We start from the raw sequence: 22,500 nt of genomic DNA on the forward strand, positions 1-22,500 counted from the left end.
AACCACCCCCACATCCATAAAAGGGTCCTCAGCATTGATGGCGACCCACTCCCACCCAATGGCTATACCGGCCCCACACAACCTGGGCATAACAAGTCTGACGATGGTGGCCAAGTTGATGGGAGAAGAAGAGAAGATAAAAGAGAGAATGGCCGTGTTCCACACTAATCTAGCATCTCGCCAACCTAAATCTCAGCAACAGTAACCCCATTATTGATCAGAAGAAAAGAAAAAGAAGGACTAGGCTTTACTTTAGCTCCGATGAGGTTGAACAGCCAGTTTGTTAGAAAAATTCTGAAGACCCTCCATAAAAAATCAAGAAAAAAAACAAGAATTTTCATTGACAATGGATGAGATATGAGCAAAAGTGGCTAGAAGAGGGATCAAGCTCTTATAGACTGAGGATCCTAAGGTTTGGCTACCCTATAGTCCTTTTCTTAGTTGGAAACAGAGAAGAAGAAGACTCCAATCAAAGTTGTCCTCCCCTGCCTCACGTGCACAGCGTGTAAGGTTTCTATTTTTTAGAAACTTTAAAATTTAAATAATTTTTTAAATATATTTTAGGATCAAATCCTTATATTCTCTCTCTTAAAATAATTTCATCCTCGAAATTAGTATACCTAAAGTTTCAAATAATCAAGAAGACAACTCCTTTGTCTCACCTTCGAGCTTCCACATGGCATTTTCTTTTTATATCGAACGATTAATATGAAAAAGTCTAATCCCTCGAACTTTGGATCTCTTCCAACTATTTTCTACTTTAGGTCCTCCCCATAGGTCAAATTCATATGAGAAACTCCAACAAATTTCTAAATTCCATCACATATATACCAGAGTCCAACATATCTCATCAATATTGACATATAAGACAAACTATGCACATTCAATAGAATTAGTGATAATGCCATCTATCTTACTTCAGATCTTGTATGGACCTACATATTTGCCACCATCAAGTCGAAACTTTATTCCTTGTTGAGTAAGTGCATAGACCCATCCTTGGATTGAGACTTCTGCTGCGCATCTTAGGGTACTTGTTTATTAGAATTTCTTGTCACATCTGTTGTTCCTTCCTATTAGAGTAATTAGCTATCTTATGACACCGTTAATCATATATGAAGCAACTACCACTAAATTGCTTATACTCTATTAGATAATGAGGTCCACCATATTGATAACACTTAATACTCTTTCATAGTAGAGTTCAATTTCTTGACCTTTGACTCGAGGGTCCACCATTTTGACTTTAAGGATCATTTGGTCAGCCTTTTATTTTCATATTTTTTTCTTTTATAGCTTGAGTATTATCAAGTCTTTCTCTATCACCAGAGCTTTATTGATGATCTGCTTATAAATAGGTAATTCAAATATAGTCACTAGCTACTGCATTCAAACTCAGAGTCTATTTTCAATTTTTTGGCCTGAACACCCTTCTCGGCTGTCAATGTTAGAGTATATTTGGACAATTTTTCAAACTTTGTTGCATATTAGACAACCATCATATTGCCCTGTTCCAACGATCCAACTCTTGAAATTTTTAGAATCAGATATTCTGAGAAAAATATCTCTCACAAAAGACTCTTTTAAATTCCTTCCATATAAAAGGTATATCATATGGCCCTATCTTTTCAATCTCCATCTCTCACAAATCGGTTGCCTCACTTTGCAACATGAAAGTGATAAAAATATCTTTTCCTCAATAGAACATCTAAGAGCCTGAATACTTTCTCTACTACTTTTAACCAGCTTTCAGCTTCCATGGGGTCAGAGGTTCCCCTAGATGCCAGTAGTGTATACTTCTAATTAAAGTCTATCAAGATGATTTGACATTCTCACTAGTTTTCACTCCTGCATTAGTTGTTGCATAATCTTCTATTGTTGCCCCCGCTGTGCCTTCAAGATCTTCCTTATATCTTCTTTAATAGCAGTTTGTTGTGCACCAATACTTGCATTGGTTGAGGGGATTTTTTAATATCGAGATTGGCAGATTTTTTTCATGGAAATAAGCCTCGACTCAACAAATATATTCTCGAGCTGGATTTCAGGTTTACCTTGGGTTCTCATCTCTAGTGTATTTTCAGTGGACTCATTAGGATGCTCTTACTGATGTGTATTACTAACTGATAATAGTAGGATGTCTTCCTACTGTTTAGAGGACTCTCAAGTACTAGAGCCATCAGTAAATTGGGCAGCCCTCCTAACTTGCCCATATTCACTCTCTCATGCCATATCAACCTATCCAAGTCAAGGTTAGGGTTCATCAGATTACTTTAGTTGAGTGATAAATAGACCTCACATTCATAACGAATATAATTTATCCCAACCTAGTGGTCTATCTCTGCATACGCCCTCCTTGGACTTAAAACCTTGGTGAGCAAAACCCTATATTTTGATATCATGTATGGCACAATTCCTCTAGAGACTTTTAACTTAAGCTCTGATACCATTTTATCATGCTCCTAACCCAACATCTGGATCAACCACATGACACAGTTACATGAATCCAGAATAATATCTTAGAAATCATGCAAGGTCTAAATAATAAATAAGCCCATAAGAATACCAAAAGAATTATAAAATTTCAATCATATTTATCAAATTGAACTAATTCATCTTTATTGAATAATATTCATAAAATTGAAATATTAATTTGGTATTAGAAAAATCAACTAACTAACTAAGAACTCCATCGCTTGAACTCCATGCCTAATCTGACTGATACTACACTTCCTACAAGTCCGAAGGAAAAAGAGGATATGAGATTTTCGACTCAGTAAAAATCCTCCACACTCACATAAATATGAATATGAAATATCTTTAAGATTCATACATTATTAATTTGATAGTTGAATAATATCATCATGTATAATTCTATTAAACACATCATATATCACAAATCAATAATTCTATTCTACAGTAATTCAATGAGATTACTTATAATTAATTAATTAACATAGTTCTAATCCAATAATATTATTATTTCGGTATTGGACTAGATTTGCTCATGTTCCATCCTATAGTAGACCAAACACGCACCATATTTTCACTCATGGTTGGCAACCATATCTCAGTCCATGGCTGACATTACAATACCATATTTCATACATGCTAGATAGTCCTGATATCTTTCAATTAGATATGATCCATCATCTTGATTTAATTTTAATACTACATTAGTCATAACCATGGTTCAATTTATGCTAGCCAAACACACACCATACTTCATCCATGACCGGCAACCATAAATCATATCTCAGTCTATGGTTGATATGCCAATTTCACGTATGACCGGCTAGTCCATATGCTCTCCTTTTTTCCACTTTTATAGCTATGCAAATTTATGTTTATCTTTTCAATATTGGACTAATTATAATTATGCTTCAATCGTGGTAGGTCTAATACAATGCTGCATCCCAATCCAAAACTGATCTAATATACACACCACGTTTCTTGTATAATCAATTAGTCCAAACACCATCTATGCTAATCCATATTATTAAAATCATAATTAATTTTTAGTATTAGATTAGTCACAGTCATGCTCCAGCCTATGGTAGGCCAAAAATAATACCACACTCCAATTCGAGACAAACCCAGCATGCACATCATATTTCTTGTATGACTGACTAATTTAGATGCGTCCCTCCATCAATTATATTAAATTATGACTTTCCATTTTCAACATAATATCTATGATTAAATATCAATTATCATGAATCATGTATTAATATCAATTCATCAGCACATGATACACCAGTTAGTATATAAATAAAAATATAATTATGAAGGTAACTTATAAATAAAATTTTTATAATCATGTAGATGATTGTAACAAAGAATTCTTATCTCTATCGATGTTAGATCCAAATACAGCAAACACCGACCTGCTTCTGGATCTTCGAATTGGAAGACAAGGTATTCAGCTTAACACTATCTGGTCCCATTAATTGCTTAATTACCTACATAGCTAAGCCTATCAAATTAATTATAAACATTCAATATTTATGATGAAAATTTTCATAAGACTATGATAAATGGTCATATAACACCAATCCGAGACCCCTAATCACACAGCATCGATTTAGGATGTGCGCCTTCTACCCAAATCCATTAACATCTTTGGACCATGATCAACTAAACAAATAGAGAGAGAAAGAGTGAAGAAGAGAGAGAAAAAATACCAAGAATTCTTCTTTTTTCTATTTTTTATTTCTTTTTCCTCCCCTCTCATTTTTCTTCTCCTCTTTTTGAAAAATAGGGATGGAGTACTTTAGAACTCACCATCCCCTCACCTGTAAAAGTGTCCTCGACGGCAATGCATGGTGACCAACCCACATCCGACGACTGCACTGGCCCCTGGCAGCCTGAGCACAGCAAGTCCGACGATGACGGCCGGCTTGATGGAAAAAAAGAGAAGAAGAAACAGTAATGGCTCTATTCCACACCGATCCAGCACCTCACCAGCCTAAATCCCGGTAATAGCAACCCCATTACCAACTAGAGGAAAAGGAGAAAGATGACCTAATTAAGCCTTATCTTGGCCAGCTCTAGTGAGGTCGAATGGCTATTTTACTAGAAAAATCTGATGGCCTTTCATGGAAAATCAATGAAATAACCAAAGGATTTCTTACCGGTGATGGATGGAGTTTTAGGGCTAAGTGGCTAGGAGAGGGAGGAGGCTCTCATAGACAAAGGATCCTATCCTTCTCCTACCTCATGTGCATATCATATGAGAGGTTTTCATTTTTTTGGGTGCTTTTTTTAAAATTCATGCAATTCTTTTTTTAAAAAAAATATTGGGATTGGACCCTTACATATATTAAAGCAAAAGCTCTGCTAGCCTCTATTTTTCTGTGTTTGTAAGGCGCTTTTGCAGTTTAATAAAAACGAATGAACATTTTAATGCTCATTTTAATTCTATGCGGAAGTTTATGTGAGGATTCTTTTTATAGTTTAGTAAACAAAATAAGAGCATCTGATGTGGAAGCACTTTTAAAGGTATTTTTGTAATTTGGTAAAAGCTTAGGGCATTTCAACGCCCCCAACTTTAGTTCCACGTGAAGGTTTACGTGGTGTGTTTTTAATAGTTTAGAAGACAAGGCAACTAAGGATATTTCTATAATATAATATTAATACATTAAAAACTAGTAATAAAATAATATATTATCAATATATTGAAAAAATAAAATATATGTAGTAAATAATATATTAATGAATTAGTAAAATGATATTCTATTTGAGAACTAGTAAAAATATTTATGAATAAAATAATTTTTTGAAAAATAATAAAATATATTATTTTTAAATAATTATATCATTAATTAAAAATATTTTAAAATAATATATTATCTAAATAAATGATGTATCCCACTCATTGTGCCAATAATATGTAAAAATTGAGGTTTGTGCTGGCCGAGGGGGTTCGGATCGTGTCTTCCGTGTGAAAGAATGATTGATCTTCTTGGGCGAGATCAACCATTAAGGGGCACAAATAGCTATACTTTGTCAGTTTTACAGGTAGAGAAAGAAAAAAATATTGTGATGCTTTGAGAGTTATGTAAGATGCAATCTAAGGATTGATGTCACGATAGAATATCTACCACACTTTTGCATAAAAGATACGACCAGAACCTTACTTGAGAGGGCTGACTGCATGGTCAACTTAAGTCAACGGACAGAGGTTTTTTTTTTTTTTTTTTTTTCCCCTTCTGCCCAAGGTCCGTGAGGTGAAGATAGCCGAGTCCAGCTGCTAGCAATGGGCAACCCTTTTTTACCCCGGAGACATCCAAGCTTTATAAGAACCTTGACCGGAACCGCACGTTGCTCCCCAGCTGGCTGAAACATGGCCCATGAGGGACCCCTATGACATCATGTGCTGCGTATTAAATGACGCTATGTATAGTAAATTTTTTTTGACAAACTAGTAATTTTTTTGTCATATTATATGTCGAAATTGGGGCTTGGGGCAGCGGAGGCCGGCCCTCATCGTCAACGTAAGTCAATATAATTAAGGGGATTGTTTCCCCTTCCGCCTAAGGTTCATCGAGCCAAGAAACCCGAGTCCAGCTGCTGGCAATGGAGAGCCCTTTAATTGTTATCCCCGAGTTGTCCAGGCTTTACAGCATTCTTGATCGTGAACTGGGGAACGTCCGGCTGGCACCTGCCGAAAAATCCATAGGGTGCCCCTCTACAAGGAAAACAGAGCAAGAACAGGTGGTAGTTATCACTCTAGTTTAATCTAGCATGCATGCCCTAAGCCCAATGTGGTGGTAGTGGTTCTTGGGCGGCTACTTTTATTATTAGTGGTTCATGTACTGGTGATACTGATTCTTGTGCAACTACTACTATTATATTATGAGAATATATATATATATATGAGCTTTTTTATTTTTTTGTACCTTTATTAAGGTAAAAGGCAATTTTATATTGTGCCCGATCAATATTATAGGCAGTTGAAAAGCTTCACTCCTTTTGAGATGTGAAAAATTTGGATCATTCGTCGATTTGTGCGTGTCATCCTTGTGCAAGGATCGTGTTAATAATATTATTCCAATTTTATCGGAAATCTCCCAAGAGACTGTCGAAAAGCTTCCCATTGAGGCGGATAAAAATGGCAGCTGAACAAAAGATTATCAGTCATCTCACAGTGTTTTTTTTTTTTCCTCAAAAAAAAAAAACATATTATCTGCTTTCCCCCACAAGAATGAAAAAAGGAAAGATCGCTCCCTAGAATTGATTTGAGTATGTAGTGCTTCACAGCAGTCTCAGCCATTATATATACTAATTAGACTGTATCAACTGAGAATCTGGTAATTCTAGGTATACCGCATATTAGTGATGATGTTTTTTCTTTGGAGAACATATATATATATATATATATATATATATATATATAGGTGATGATATTAGCTTGCAAAACTTTCCCTTTAGGAGGCCCACGTTTACATATGATTCTTACCTGCAGATGATCAGAGAGAAATCTTCGATCCCATCGGACAAGCTCCTGTCGACCATGGATTCTGGTGCTGGACGCCTCTCTATTACGATGAAAGTCGAAAGCCTATACGGAGAGTGCCAGAGGGCGGAGGGAGTTGGAATCGGCGCAGGGCATATCGCACGACCCCAAGTGAGGGAGAAAGATGGCGCAAAATAAAATTATCGTTTAACAGGTTCACCATGATAGAATATTCGCTTGGAGGAGAAGGAGATCAGGTGAGAACTAAGAAAAGCTCAGTAAAAAGTATAGGTCTCGACTTTCTTCTAAATTTAGCAAGCTTGCCAAGAATTCCCGACCGACGCATCTAATAAGATGAATTAATGGTCTCTTTTGCAGCCCGAGTGCGCTATCTGTCACATTTTTCCAAAAAATGAGGTGGACCTCTCAACATGGTGACTGGTAGTAGGTCAAGTAATTAGATGTTTTTGATCGCTGACACGGCAGCTGGATTTCAGGGCGCTGCAAGGAACCCGCCTCCTCCAGACAGAGGCCAGAGGGATCTTCCCCCAAACCAAGTTGTACCACCAGGTATACATGGAAAACAAGAATAAAATAATATAGATTGATCAAGGTTTCTTTTTATATTTAAAAAGAACAACATGCACGATACGATTAATTATGATTATCCAGAAATAACAATATCTTAAGCAACGATTAGTTTAAGATTTTTTTAGTTGCCACTTTTAAAAATTGGAAGGGAATCCAACTCTTTCGACGATGAGGTTGAACCAACATTAATTTCAATATTAGGTCTGACCTTTATTCTTTTTTTAGATTGATCCATATAATACTTAAAAATAATATTTTAAAATATAAATTAGTTAAAAAAAAATTATCCCATAATTATTGTATCTCTTTCTTTGCACTTGCTGAGCCAGCACTACGGCTATAGGCCAAAAAGAGTGCCACGAATATTTTTTTATATTTTTATATATTTTATATATATTAATAAAAAATTATCAAAAATAAATCATATATTTTAAAATTGATTATTGTACCTCTTTTTTTGCACTTCACTGCTGCTACAGGCCAAAAAGAGTGCCACGAATATCTTTTTTGGTATTTTTATAGTATTCTAAATATATCGATAAAAAATTATCGAAAATAAATCATATATTGTAAAATTTGAAACAATAATTTCTTATTTGAATGGCAAACTCTTAACCATTATGCTACAACTTATATTATTTACATATAAAAGTAGTTTATTCAATTTATTAACATTTATTCACATCATTAAATAAGTATTTGATGAATATTTAATATTTAATATTTTATTTTTAAATTTTTTTACTTTTCATAAAAATAAAAAATAAACTTAATTCATTATGTTAAAGATTTTATTTTCAAAATTTTAAAAATTAACTTTTGTGCATCTCATATTCATATATAATTTTTTCACAAACTCTTTAAGAATAGTTAATTCATGATTACTTTTATTTATTGTATAATAAAATATAATAATAATTTTTGATGAAAACTTGTAATATTCTTATATTATATTTATATTTTAAATATTTCTTATTTTAATATATAATTACATGTTTGACCAAATCAATGGCCTATATATAGTAGTGCTAAGAATATATGTGTATGATAACATATAATTAATAAGATTGATACGAGTAAACCAAGCTCTAACAAAATTAATAATTTAAGATCTAGCAGTAATTTTTTAAAATCTCATAAGTTATAATATTATTTACTGGTATATGAATTGAATGCCGTAATAGTAGTTTTGATTTTCAAAACTTCAAATTATATACCATAAATTATAAATTATAATATCATTTATAATAAAGTATCGCTAATAAAAAAAATTTATTAAAAGATAGCGGTATTTTTACTATAACATCATAAAAAAAAAATTAGTGATATATAATAAAAAATACTATAAACAGTTTGCCTTCAAAAGTCACTTTGTTGTAGTGCAGACCCTTGGTATGCATTTGAATCCCTTTCTCATACTCAAATCCATACAATATTGGATCTCACTTTGTTCTACCTAGAATAGAAAGTTACATAAAAATGCTACTAAATTTCTAAGATCTCAACGAGTACAAGGTTTGGAGATTTTGGCTAACATGAAGAACCATGATTAGTTTCTATGCAAGGACATTGATTTGGATAACTAATATACAAAATGCAACTTTAGAATTGAAAAAAGGTATATTAGTGTCTCAACCAATAATTTTTTATCATATAGGCTAATAGAGGATCTTCTTCATATATATCCTTATAAATATCTGAAATTACACGTATACCCTCATAAATTCTCTACTTACATCAGTACCCTCCTCTTTGCGCATATATCCTTACACAGATTGGCTAATATAATATGAGTGGAGATATTAACTTTATTGTATTAGTTCGCGTAGCAGCAATACAGACCAATATCTAAATTGACATGTCGGACGGGATAAAAAATCTTGAGCATGGGTTAGTTCTTGACTTGGAGAATCGCTATTAACGTCAGCTATAACTATCCTTGAAGGGTCACCTCACCTGTTTAAGATGGAAAATTCATGCTTTCAGCACCCAATGTACACATAAAAAGTACGTACGTTTAGCTCACAAATATACTTTAGCCATTCAACAATCAACCAAACTCTCATATGGTAAAAATCTAGTAAATTGAACCGATCTTGTGATGCCACATGGCAATGGAACTGTTTGTGTGTAAATACCAGGAGCTCTGTAGCATTACTGATTAAAGATACTAATCTAGGAGACATATTGGACTTATTATAGAATAATTTTTGTTCCGATAAGTTTATACAAGCTTTGTGAGCAGGATCCACATCTGAGATACATCATAAAGGGTAACTTCCATTGTCCATAACTTTCTCATACCGTGTCCTTTAGAGTTCTATGTGAAAAAGGATAAGGGTGTGACTGTCTCGAATGGGTTTGTCATACCCTACTGATATAAAGGTTTCAAAACATGTAGGACTCTTAATAGGTAGGTCAAAATAAACATGTCCATTAAGATAATATTTTGGCTGGACATATATTTCATGCAGGTGGGGATTAGATGACACGATTTGCAAATTTGATATAGGAGTTAAGTTCTAACTCTTAGATGAGTGTCATCTTCATTTCACTAGCATAAACAGAGGTATAGGAAATTAAATTAATCAATAAATAATAAAAGTAAAATGGGATCTTACTTTTAAATTTTTATTTTCCGACTATTTTTTATGAGAGGTTGAAGCTGAGTGAATTGAAGGAGTTGCTTCATTCTAGCTCTAATCGAATCAAGTTTTTATCGAAATGATACAAATGGAGAACCCCATATTTGTTATCTATCTATGACATGTGCTCTCAAGCTAACTTTGTAACTCATCTTAAACCGCTTAAAGTGGAGACCGGATGAGCAAGATGTGGATAATTTATTGCAAACATGCATGTCAATAGTGACACAATTCTAGATATTTATGAAAAACCGTTTCGTATTAGATAAGGGATGATTTCTATTTTATTTTACTAGGACATTCATATTTATTTCTTCTGGAAACTCTTTTAGATCAGTTAGAAATCAAAAAAAAAAAAAAAAATAGAAGATTATTTTTTCTTCTCTTTTTGATATTATGCTTTTATTTTTTAGATAAATTATATCTTTAGGGAATTAGCAAAATATATTGGATTTAGGAAATCACTCCTACAAAAATGTCTTTATTGTACTTAGTTTTAATCAATCAACTGAGACTTCAAAAATTCTATGAAGATTTTTCTCAAATTCGTGCGATGAAAGGCTGCCAAAGAGCCCATATAGTGCCTACCATGGTTCTAGAAGGTACGGATAAGATATTCAAATTCTTCAATGGAGAACCCACAAAACCCAAAGATGTCAGACTGAAGGTCTACTGGGGAGAGGAGATATGAGATTTTCTAGTACCCCCTTTAGCTTTTATTTTTGTTTTAGTTTCAATTTCTCTTCTAATTCTAGGTCTGGCTTATAGTTTATTTCTTTTTTTATTTTTGCTTCTAACTTTGTGTTGCTTTGATGACATGTAGGCTATGGATTCAGATAGATCTTATTACCTATGTCAAATTTGGTAATAAAGCAAGTTCTATCCTGCTTAGATTAAAATTCCTCGTTCTTGTTCATTTCTTTTATTCTATCAAAAAAAGTCCTATTTGATTCCAAAATTCTAGATATTCATGAAAAGCCATTCTGCAGCGTATTAGATAAGGGATGGTTTCTTTTTTTTTACTAGGACATTCATATTTATTTTTCTAGAAACTCTTTTAGATGAGTTAGAATTTGAAAAGAACTTAGAAGAATATTTTTGTTCTATTTTTGGTATTATGCTTTTATTTTTTAGATAAATTTTATCTTTATAGGGAATTAGCAAAATCTGTTGGCTTGAGAAAATCACTCCTACAAATACGTCTTTATTGTACTTAGTTTCAGTCAATCAACTGAGACTTAAAAATTTCTTTTAAGATTTTTCTCAAATTTGTGTAATAAAAGGTTGCTTAAGAGCCCACAATGCCTGCCATGGTTCGCAGAGATACTGATAAGGCATTGAAATTCTTCAATGGAGACCCTACAAAAACCAGAGTTGTGAGATGACTAAAGGTCTACTAGGAAGAGAAGATATGAGATTTTCTAGCAACCTCTTAGTTTTTATTTTTATTTTAGTTTCAATTGCCCTTCTTATTCTAGTTCTGGCTTATAGTTTATTTTTCCTTTGATTTTTGCTTCTAGTTCTATGTTACTTTGATCATATGTTGACAAGACATTGAAATTCTTCACATGTTACGATGAAAATTTTCGTAAGATCCTACAGTGCCTGCCATGATTCAAGAAGACGCTGACAAGACATTGAAATTCTTCAATGGATACCTACGAAAACCAAAGATGTGAGAATAAAGGTCAACTAGTAAGAGAAGATATTAGATCCTCTAGTAACCCTTTTAGCTTTTATTTTTGTTTTAGTTTCAATTTCTCTTACTTCTTATTCTAGTTCTTGCTTATAGTTTATTTTCTCTCTAAGTTTTGCTTCTAATTCTATGTTACTTTGATCCTGTGTAGGCTATGAATTCCGATAGCTCTTAATAACTCTTCGTGACTAAACCATCGAGCCTATAACAAACTTCCATTGGAGGTAGACCATCAGGATCGGTGCTATATATTACGTATCCAGGGGGACAATGTCCCCTAAGTTGGAAATTTCAGTAGCAATCTAATGATACCAGAAAACTTGCCCTATTTCTCCATACATTCTTCCCCACTTTCTCCTAATAGGTTGGGCATGGAAACCCCACTAATGAGCATGGTTTAGATCCTCAAAGTTGGTACGATGATCCGATCAGAAGAAGAAAGATTTTCTTTAATTCGTGCAATTCGAATCTTACGAAAAATATAGAAGTATGAGAGAATTTTCAAATATAGGGCTCAAGTCCCATTTTTTTTTATTTTTTATTGATTAAAATGTAGTACATATTTTTTATTTATAATAATGATGTCCACCTCTTACACAATTTGAATCGAATTCCTCATCCTATCTTCCAGATAAAATTTCACCCTTGAACAATTCAGAGACTTGAACTTCCTAGTTTTAGTGGGACTCCCTTTTATCTAAAATAGACATATGTAGTCAAAAAAATCTATAAAAATCTAAAGCTCTTCAAAAGGTAAAACTCGATTTCTACATCAACTCTGACTTCTAACTTTTTATCGAATTCTTTTCAGATTAGAAGTTTTGTCTATTCAAAATCTTATCCAAAAAAAAAAAAATTGGTTTGATCAACTAGTTTCGAGTCCTAGATAAAGAATTTGGACTCGATCACTAAGGGCACTACCCCCTTAGCAAGATCTCATAAAAATGCCTAATTTAAAAAAAAAAAAAGATCATCAAAATCGAACGTTAGTTTTTGAAAGTTTGGCTTATGACGTGGCTTCTTGATACGATAGATCTTGCTCTTAAACTCTGTCCAGCCTTTATTTATAGTGACCAAAATGATTCACATCGAGTTTGAGGATTCTCCTAAATAATATGATCACATGTATCTTGATAGGAAATGCTCCTCATTACAAAATCTCATGTAAACTTCTATTCTCTTTTGAATTTATGTGCAGACTCAAAACTCTTTAATCCTATTCTAGTTTGCAAAAGATTCTACCATCTTATATTTTAGGCAATAATAAGGATTCTTTTCATTGAAACTTAAAAATTAGAACCCTCCAATCTTCCCTCTCTCATAAGAGTATTATGGGTGAGTACAATGAGGAAACAAGACAGGCACCACCAAAAAGATAGTTTTTTTTTTTAATCAAATATTTTAAGTTTAATTTTTCTTTATGTATTCTAATAAGTACCAATGTTAAAACCAAAATCTTGGCCTTGCCCCCGCAGGCCATGAACTCTTTTTTATGCATGGTAGGGACCAATAGTTATATACATCATCTCTTATGATTTCAGCGGTCCATGAACTTCCATTTACATATATCCTTCTCTCCTGTTGTGATGGGCCTGCCATCTCATCTAAATACCCTTTAATAATTCATGTACCGTGGATGCACCAAGTGATAGTGTATAATAAAATGTCTTCTACAACCTATTTTTTTGTTTCTCAACATTTTTCTAAGCTAGAGTTTTTCTTTACTTAGTTTTTAAATATATAATTTTTTTTATTGAAAGAATATGTTTTAGAATTCAAAAGACACTATAAGTGTATTTGGTTGCCGAATAAATCTCAAAAGAACAAATGAAACTTTTTCAGATACTATTGTAGTAAGATCCGATATAAAATGAGGATAATATGTGAATTAGAAAGTGGAAGCTTTGATTTAGATGGATCATTAGACTTGATGTAGATCATTTTGACTACTATGAATATTTGGAGAATCATCAAATTCGATATTGATCATTTTTTTCACTATGAGAACTCGATATGAATTACATTGGCCACTAGGAACATAACTAGATAGAATCTAAGAGCAAAATTTATCATATCAGGAAGCCAAGTTACAAGTCAAATTTTTGAAAGTCAAAACTCAATCATACGACATCCAATTTTGATTATCTTATATATATATATCTTTTAAGATCTAAAACTTTGCTTTCGCCCCTTAAGGGCCAAATTAGACAAGAACTCCAACGTTTAGGCCTTGAAACAGGCTAGTCAAACCAAAACTTTCTTTTTTGAAAAAGAATTTGAGCAGACATTATCTTCCAATTCATAAAGAAATAGATGGAGTGAAAGAAGGCAAAATTGATATAGAATTCAAGATCTATCTGCAATGAGACTTTAATATTTTTCATAATTTTTTTATATTAATTATATTTTTTTAAATATCTAGTTTTATTTAATCTAGAAAAAGGATCCAACCTAACTTGTTCAATGGTGAATATCCTTCTAAAAGATAAGAAGAGTAATCTAATCTGAACTATATAAGGATGGACCTCAATATTAGAAATAGAGGCTGTGTATCTCAGTTTATAATATGAAGAATTAATCAATGAAAGAAAAATAGATTTAAGCTCTATTTTCATAATTTTTTTATTATCTTTTTTTATAAGATTTGACTTGAGCGGATTGAAGAAAATCTTTCTTTCTCCTTGATCAGATCAAGTTGGTATCAGAATCATGCTCTTACCAAGTGAAAATTCTAATTTAATCTAATCAGATCAAGTTAGTATCAGAATTTTGATCCTCTATATCTATGAGAGGTCCAGACGTATGAACAATACAAGCAATCAAAAGAAGAGCTATCCATACTTAAATTACACCAAAGGATAAGAGGTGAATATGGCTACTAGTTCTATCTTGATTAATGATGAGATGAAAGAACATCTCATATAACTAGAGTAGAAAATTATCCAACTCATCCAGACTATATCTTGATTGATAGTGTCTAGAACACAAGCACCAGCAACTCTCCAGCAATTTTTGTAGTAAAGTTGTCTCATCGTACATTTAGAGATCAAGATTTAGTATCTGACAAGGAAGACCAAGGCTAGAAACTATTTTCGAGCAAAGCCAATAGTTAGCTGTGAGGCATGGAAGCAAGCATTTCTCTACCTTCAGTTTTGATTTAACAGGAGCTAAACCATGCCAAATATCATAGTAAATAAGGAGAGCTCTAAGCCAAGTGAATCATTAGACTCGATGTGGACTACTTTGATACTATTATAGGTTTTCGAAGAATTACTAGACTCGATGTGGATCACTTTCTCTACTACAAAAATTCAATGTAGGTCACATTAGCTACTATGAGTAGAGCTAAATAGAATTCAAGAGCAAGATCCACTATATCAAAAGGTCAAGTTGCAAGCCAAACTTCTAAAAGCTATAACTCAGTCATATGATGTCCAATTTTGATGATATTTTTTTTTGAAATTGGATATTTTTCAATATCTGTAATTTGCTCAGCCCGTAAAGATAAAAACAAACGAGAATCTCTCATTTAGGCCTTGAAACAATCTAAACAAACCAAAAGTTTTCTTTTCGAGAAAGATAAAAGAAAATTTTTGACTAAATGATAGTTTCCAATCCATATAGAATTAGGTAGAGCGATAGAAGACAAAGTTGATGTAGAAGTTAAGATCTATTTATTATAAAAAATTTATTATTTTTTTTAAGCTAAAAGGAGAAGTCCAATCTAACTTGTTTGATGATGAACATCCTTCTAGAATATAGGAAGAGTAATCCCACTCAAACTATATCAGGGTGGATCTCACTATTATAAATAGAGGCTATATACTTTAATTTATAGTATAGATAATTAATTAATAAAAAAATAGATTTAAGTCCTACTTTTGCAATTCTTCCATCATCTTTTTTTGTTTGCAAGATTTGACTTGATTGGGTTGAAGAAAGTCTTTCTTTCTCCCTGATCGGATCAAATTTGTATCAAAGCCATACTCTCACCTGATAAAAATTCTAACTTGATCTAATCAGATCAAGTTGATATTAGAGCTTTGGTCCTCTACATCTGTGAAAGATTCAAACATGCAAACAATACTAGCAATCAAGAGAAGAGCTATCTGTGCCTGAAATATATTAAAGGACAAAAGACTAGTATGGTTGTTTGTTCTATCTTGATAGATAATGAGATAAAGAAACATCTAATATAACTAAAAGAGAAGATTGCCCAACTCACTTAGACTATGTCTCAATTAGTAGTGCCTACAACACAAGCACCAGCAACTCCCATAATGAAATTATCTCCTACATCTAGAGATCAAGATTTATCATCTAGCAAGAAAGATTAAGACTAAAAATTATCTTCAAGCAAAGCCAATGGTTCAGCCATGAGGCATGAAAGTAAGTATTTTCTCACCTTCAGTTTTAATTTAGTAGGAGCTAAATCCCCCTAAACAAAGAGAATCTCTAATCTAGATGGATCATTAGACTCGATGTGGATCATTTTGACAACTCTATGTACCTGATGGATTATCACACTCGATGTGAATCACCTTTGCCACGAGGACTCGATGTGGGCCACATTGGCTACTATGAATAGAGCTAGAGAGAATCCAAGGGCATGATCTGTCATATCAGGAAGCTAAGTTATAAGCCAAACTTCTAAAGGTCATAAATCGATCATACAATATCTAATTTGGATGATCTTTTTTCTTTTAGATTAGATATCTTTTCAAGATCTAAAATATTGGAACAGCCCCTTAAGGGCCAAATCAGATGAAAATTCCATCATTTAGGCCTTGCAAAAGGCTAGTCAATCAAAAATTATCTCTTTCATAAAAGACTTTGAAGAATTAGTAGAGTGATAGAAGACAAAGTTAATGCAGAAGTCGAGATCTATCTTTTATAAAAGTTTAATATTTTTTTATAATTTTTATATTAATCAATTTTTTAGAGATCTAGTCATATTTAAGCTAAGAAAAGAAGTCTAACCCAACTTGTTCAATAATGAACATCGTTCTATAAGATAGGTGTTGAAAAAAATAGACAATTTCATGCATGTATTTTAAAATTTTTTGAAATAAAATACAGTAAAAAGTAATTAGATTAATCATATTAACCTAACATGCATATGATCTAATCATCAAATTAACCTACTTTAGGATCTATGATATGATATATTGCATATAAAATCTAAAAGGAATAGAAGATAAAATCTGTATGTATAGATGTAAGCAGTATATCAAATCTACTTCTAATCTGAGTTCAGAACTCGATATCTGAGTATGGATCAACGATCGTCGCTGCTGAGAGATATAGTAAAGATGATCCTTATTGATTACTCACAGCCACATACATGTTCGGCCTCTACGGAAGGTCCACTCGAAATCTCGATCTGATCGATCTCCTCGGGAGTGCTAGCTTGTGTGAAGATCATCTTGTTGGCTGATCTGGATCTTTTCTTTAAGTCTCTCAAATTTTTTTAGAGGTTGAAGAAGGACTTCTAGAGGAGATGAAGAGGTGGAAAAAACATAGAGAGAAGACACTCTTCTCTCTTCCCAAATCTTTAGGATCAAACCCTAGCAAACTAGATTTTGCGCTCACCCAAAAAGAAAGGACTCTTCTCTATTTTTTATGCCATAAACCCATGCCCAAAGCCTCCTCAACATGAAGATTACCTTCTGGTCTATTACACGCACAAAAAAAAATAACAAACCCCTTTTATTTGGCGTGTAAGGAAGTTAGGGTGAAGAGTCCAACAATGTTTGGACTCTTCCATATATTATCGCCTCCTCACATAAGTCCAAGCCAAAATAAATATGGGACACCCCTTCTCATTATTTTTCATGATAAATCAAAATTCTATCTGATTTTTCACAGTGAGAAACCCCTTTTTGTCACACAAAAAGAAAAAAAAAAGAAGGCATGGGCGGCAAGGTCTTATAGATAAGGTCAAACCTTATCCTATATGGTAACTAATTCAAATCATATTTGAATATACCATAAGGCATCAGATTTTAATCAACTTTAGATGTGAGAAAGGGAGGGTAGAGGGCCTTTTAGCATGAAGAAATCTCATGCAAAAACTTTTTTAGCATGGAGAAAACTTGGCATCAAAGTTTGGTTGTTGCAAGGGAAGGAGAGTCCAATCCTATATGGACTCTTAGTTTCTTTATTTGAATCCAAACCAAATCACATCGGATTAAGTTCAAATAAATAAAAAAAAATTAATCTAATTAGGTTCATAATTTTTTAATTAAATTTTAATCAAATTAAAAATTGATTGAACCAAAGTTCTGATCAAATCAGAAATAATTCTCCCTTAATGATTAGATCATCTCATAACCTAATCGGATCAAATCTAATTGAATCTAATTTAATTAAATTTGATTTAATCTTCTTTGCTCAATCAAATTTAGTTAATCAATAATTTAACTGCTAATTAATCTTTAGTTAATTCACTAACACTTGACGAATAAATTCATTGCAACTTTTGTATAAGATTAATCATCAATTGAATTGACAATTAAATCCTTGAACGATTCTCAATTGTTGATCAGCCATATGATCAGTCGAAAATTTTTTTGAGTGTGACCCCATAAGTTCAAACTTAAGCCAGAAGCATAGGAATATATTTTTAAATCAATCGATGTAACCATCTAGCAACAGGATCTGACGTTCGGATAGGTTGAATGATAGCAAAACAATATTCAAGAATCTACTGATATATAGTTACCGTATAATTCATCCCTTTGACCTTAATGCTCAAGGAGTCTTCGAGTTTGGTTGTCAACCCTATAATAAGTAATACTAGCAATCAAGAGAAGAGCTATCTATGCCTGAAGTACATTAAAGGACAAAAGACTAGTATGGTTGTTTGTTCTACCTTGATAGATAATGAGATAAAGGAACATCACATATAACTAAAAGAGAAGATTGCCCAACTCACTTAGACTATGTCTCAATTAGAAGTGCCTACAACACAAGCACCAGCAACTCCCGTAATGAAATTATCTCCTACATTCAGATATCAAGATTTATCATCTAGCAAGAAAGATTAAGACTAAAAATCATCTTCAAGCAAAGCCAATGGTTCAGCATGAAAGTAATATTCTATTCAGTTTTAATTTAGTACGACTAAATCTAAAAAAGAAGTTAATCTAGATGGATCATTAGACCAATTGATCATTGAATCTAATACTGAGATCATAACTCGATGTGAATCACTGATGTCACATGCTATATAAGCTAAGAATCCTTATATCCTATATCAAGTTTAAGCCATTCTAAGGTCATAAATCGATCATACAATATCCAATTTTGATGATCTTTTTCTTTTAGATTAGATATCTTTTCAAGATCTAAAATATTGGATCAGGCCCTTAAAGGCCAAATCAGATGAAAATTCCATCATTTAGGCCTTGCAAAGGCTAGTCAATCGAAATTATCCTTTTCATAAAAGACTTTGAAGAATTAGCAGAGTGATAGAAGACAAAATTAATGTAGAAGTCGAGATCTATCTTTTATAAAAATCTAATATTTTTATAATTTTATATTAATCAATTTTTTAGAGATTTAGTCATATTTAAGCTAAGAAAGAAGTCTAACCCAACTTATTCAATAATGAACATCATTCTATAAGATAGGTGTTAGAAAACGTAGGCGATTTAATGCATGTATTTCAAAATTTTTTGAAATAAAATATAGTAAAAAATAATTAAATTAATCATATTAACCTAACATGCATATAATCTAATTATCAAATTAACCTACTCTAGGATCTATGACATAATATGTTACATATAAAATCTAAAAAAAATAGAAGATAAAATCTGTATGTATTGATGTAAGCAGTATATCAAATCTATTTCTAATCTGAGTTCAGAACTCGATATCTGAGTATGGATCGACGATCATCACTGCTGAGAGATATAGTAAAGATGATCTTTACTGATTACTCACAGCCACATATGTGTCCGGTCTCTACGGAAGGTTCACTCAAAATCTCGATCTGATCGATCTCCTCGGGAGTACTAGCTAGTGTGAAGATCATCTTATTGGCTGATCTAGATCTTTTCTTCAAATCTTTAAACTTTTTTAGAGGTTGAAGAAAAACTTCTGGAAGAGATGAAGAGGTGGAAGAAACATAGAGAGGAGACACTCTTCTCTCTTCCCAAATCTTTAGGATCAAACCCTAGAAAACTAGATTTTGCGCTCACCCAAAAAGAAAGGACTCTTCTCTATTTTTCATGCCATAAACCCATGCCCAAAGCCTCCACAATGTGAAGATTACCTTCTGGTCTATTACACGCACAAAAAAAAATAACAAACCCCTTTTATTTGGTGTGTAAGGAAGTTAGGGTGAAGAGTCCAACAATGTTTGGACTCTTCCATATATTGTCGCCTCCTCACATAAGTCCAAGCCAAAATAAATATGGGACACCCCTTCTCATTATTTTTCATGATAAATCAAATCTCTATTTGATTATCCACAGTGAGAAACCCCTTTTTGTCACACAAAAAGAAAGAAAAAAGAAGGCATGGGCGGCAAGTCTTATAGATAAGGTCAAACCTTATCCTATATGGTAACTAATTCAAATCATATTTGAATATACCATAAGACATCAGATTTTATCCAATTTTGGATGTGAGAAAGGGAGGGTAGAGGGCCTTTTAGCATGAAGAAATCTCATGCAAAAACTCTTTTCAGCATGGAGAAAAATTGGCGTCAAAGTTTGGTTGTTGCAAGGGAAGGAGAGTCCAATCCTATATGGACTCTTAGTTTCTTTATTTGAATCCAAACCAAATCACATCGGATTAAGCCCAAATAAATAGATAAAATTTAATCTAATTAGGTTCATAATTTTTTAATTAAATTTTAATTAAATTAAAAATTAATTGAATCAAAATTTTGATCAAATCAAGAATAATTCTCTCTTAGTGATTAGGTCATCTCATAACCTAATCGGATCAAATCTAATTGAATCTAATTCAATTAAATTTGATTTAATCTTCTTTGGTCAATCAAATTGAGCTAATCAGTAATTTAATTATTAATTTATCCTTAATTAATTTACTAACATTTGATGAATAAATTTATTACAACTTTTGTATAAGATTAATCATCAATCGAATTGACGATTAAATCCTTGTACGATTCTCAATTGTTGATCAATCATATGATCAGTTAGAAACTTCTTTTGAGTGTGACCCCATAGGTTCAAACTTAAACCAATAGCACAGTAATAAATTTTTAAACCAATCGATGTTACCATCTAGCAACAGGATCCGACGTTCAGATAGGTCGAATGATGATGAAGCAACATTCAAGAACTACTGATGTATAGTTACCGTATAATTCGTCTCTTTGACCCTAATGCTCAAGGAGATCCCGGGTTTGGCTATCAACCCTATAATAAGTCATCCACATTATATTTTAATCTTTCAAATCCATTATATGGATTATCCGAATCCATATATTAAAATACATTGATATATTAACTCCTACTAATTCGAAGGGGTCAATCTCATCTTGACTCATATACCGACTTGATAAGTACCTGATTGCATACAAAAATCTTCCATCACTGAATTAAAAATTCAGTTAGTCCGATATCAAAATATAGTGAGTTACTTGTAAGTCACCGTAGTGATCTCAGATCGGAAGGACACTTATACCCATACTCTTTGCGAGCCACTTTTGACAGCAGAATGCTCCGTAGTTGGTCACGTTCAGTGACGATGTACTCCTATATCTCACCCACATGTCATACTAGTATCTTCACATCATTTAGTTATGAAGACAATCAATGCATATGGCACACAACAACCTACACTTGATATCGCTATCGTCCTAGTAATAGCGTATCGTTTGGTTGCGAACCAGTTTAAGAACTACGCGATAAATCTTTCTTTATCGATCAAAGTAATCCTAAGGACTTCATCACAATACAGGAGTTCGATAGAAGATGTAACCTTATAATGAAAAAAATTAAATAATTTTTATTATTGAACAATTCATATACATTTATAATTAGCACAATTGTCAAATGATTGGCTTTATGATACAATTTTCAACAATAGGAAGGATAATTCAACTCAAACTATACAAAGATGGACCTCACTATTATAAATAGGAGCTATATATCTTAATTTATAGTGTGAAGAATTAATCAATGAAAGAAAAATAGATTTAAGCTCTACTTTTGTGATTCTTCTATTAACTTTTTTTCCTTGTGAGTTTCAAATTGAGCAAATTGAAAGAAATCTTCTTTTTCTCCATGATCAGATCAAGCTTGGATGTTCCGATAGGCAAGAAGGATCAGATTCTTTTTTCTAGCTTCTAAAAAAAATTCCACCCTGGATCAATTTAGGGATTTAAACTTCTTAATTCTACTGGGACTCTTTTACCTAAAATAGATATATCTAGTCAAAATAATCTATAAAAAGTTAAAACTCTACTAAAAATGAATCTTGATTTTTATATCAACTCTGTCCTCTCTCACTTTATTGGATTCTTCTCGGATTACAAGCTATGACAGGTCAAAATCTTATCTAAAAAAAAATTGGATTGATCAGCTAGTTTCGAGCCCTAGATAAAAAAATTTGGGCTCAATCGCTAAGGG

The 22,500-nt window shown here is 32.6% G+C and overlaps 2 protein-coding genes and 1 pseudogene across 10 annotated transcripts in view; 2 read left to right on the forward strand and 1 right to left on the reverse strand.

Annotated features, from left to right (window-relative positions):
* The window catches only part of LOC140851966 (uncharacterized), a 92,767-nt gene that overhangs the window by 55,346 nt on the left and 14,921 nt on the right, over positions 1 to 22,500 (forward strand). The window lies entirely within an intron of this gene.
* LOC105053343 (uncharacterized) overlaps positions 5,955 to 22,500 on the forward strand; it is a 30,435-nt gene continuing 13,889 nt past the window's right edge. Inside the window, exons 1-8 of one of the 9 annotated variants that reach the window (XR_012134771.1) lie at positions 5,955 to 6,213; positions 6,965 to 7,212; positions 7,334 to 7,372; positions 7,453 to 7,525; positions 10,725 to 10,793; positions 11,015 to 11,055; positions 11,785 to 11,886; positions 12,039 to 12,225. Coding sequence is in view for 2 of the 9 variants with exons in the window: in XM_073244324.1 (XP_073100425.1) it covers positions 7,177 to 7,212; positions 7,334 to 7,372; positions 7,453 to 7,525; positions 10,725 to 10,793; positions 11,015 to 11,031 (234 nt within the window). In the remaining 7 variants the exon portion in view is untranslated. Of the gene's footprint in view, positions 6,214 to 6,964; positions 7,213 to 7,333; positions 7,373 to 7,452; positions 7,526 to 10,724; positions 10,892 to 11,014; positions 11,056 to 11,784; positions 12,226 to 22,500 lie in introns of those variants that run through there. The other 8 variants (XR_012134770.1, XR_012134769.1, XM_073244324.1 and 5 more) reach the window with 8 other exon arrangements.
* On the reverse strand, positions 6,482 to 6,578 carry LOC114914588 (U6 spliceosomal RNA; annotated as a pseudogene).

Source organism: Elaeis guineensis, chromosome 10, assembly GCF_000442705.2.
Source record: "Elaeis guineensis isolate ETL-2024a chromosome 10, EG11, whole genome shotgun sequence".
NCBI classification, from domain to species: Eukaryota; Viridiplantae; Streptophyta; class Magnoliopsida; order Arecales; family Arecaceae; genus Elaeis; species Elaeis guineensis.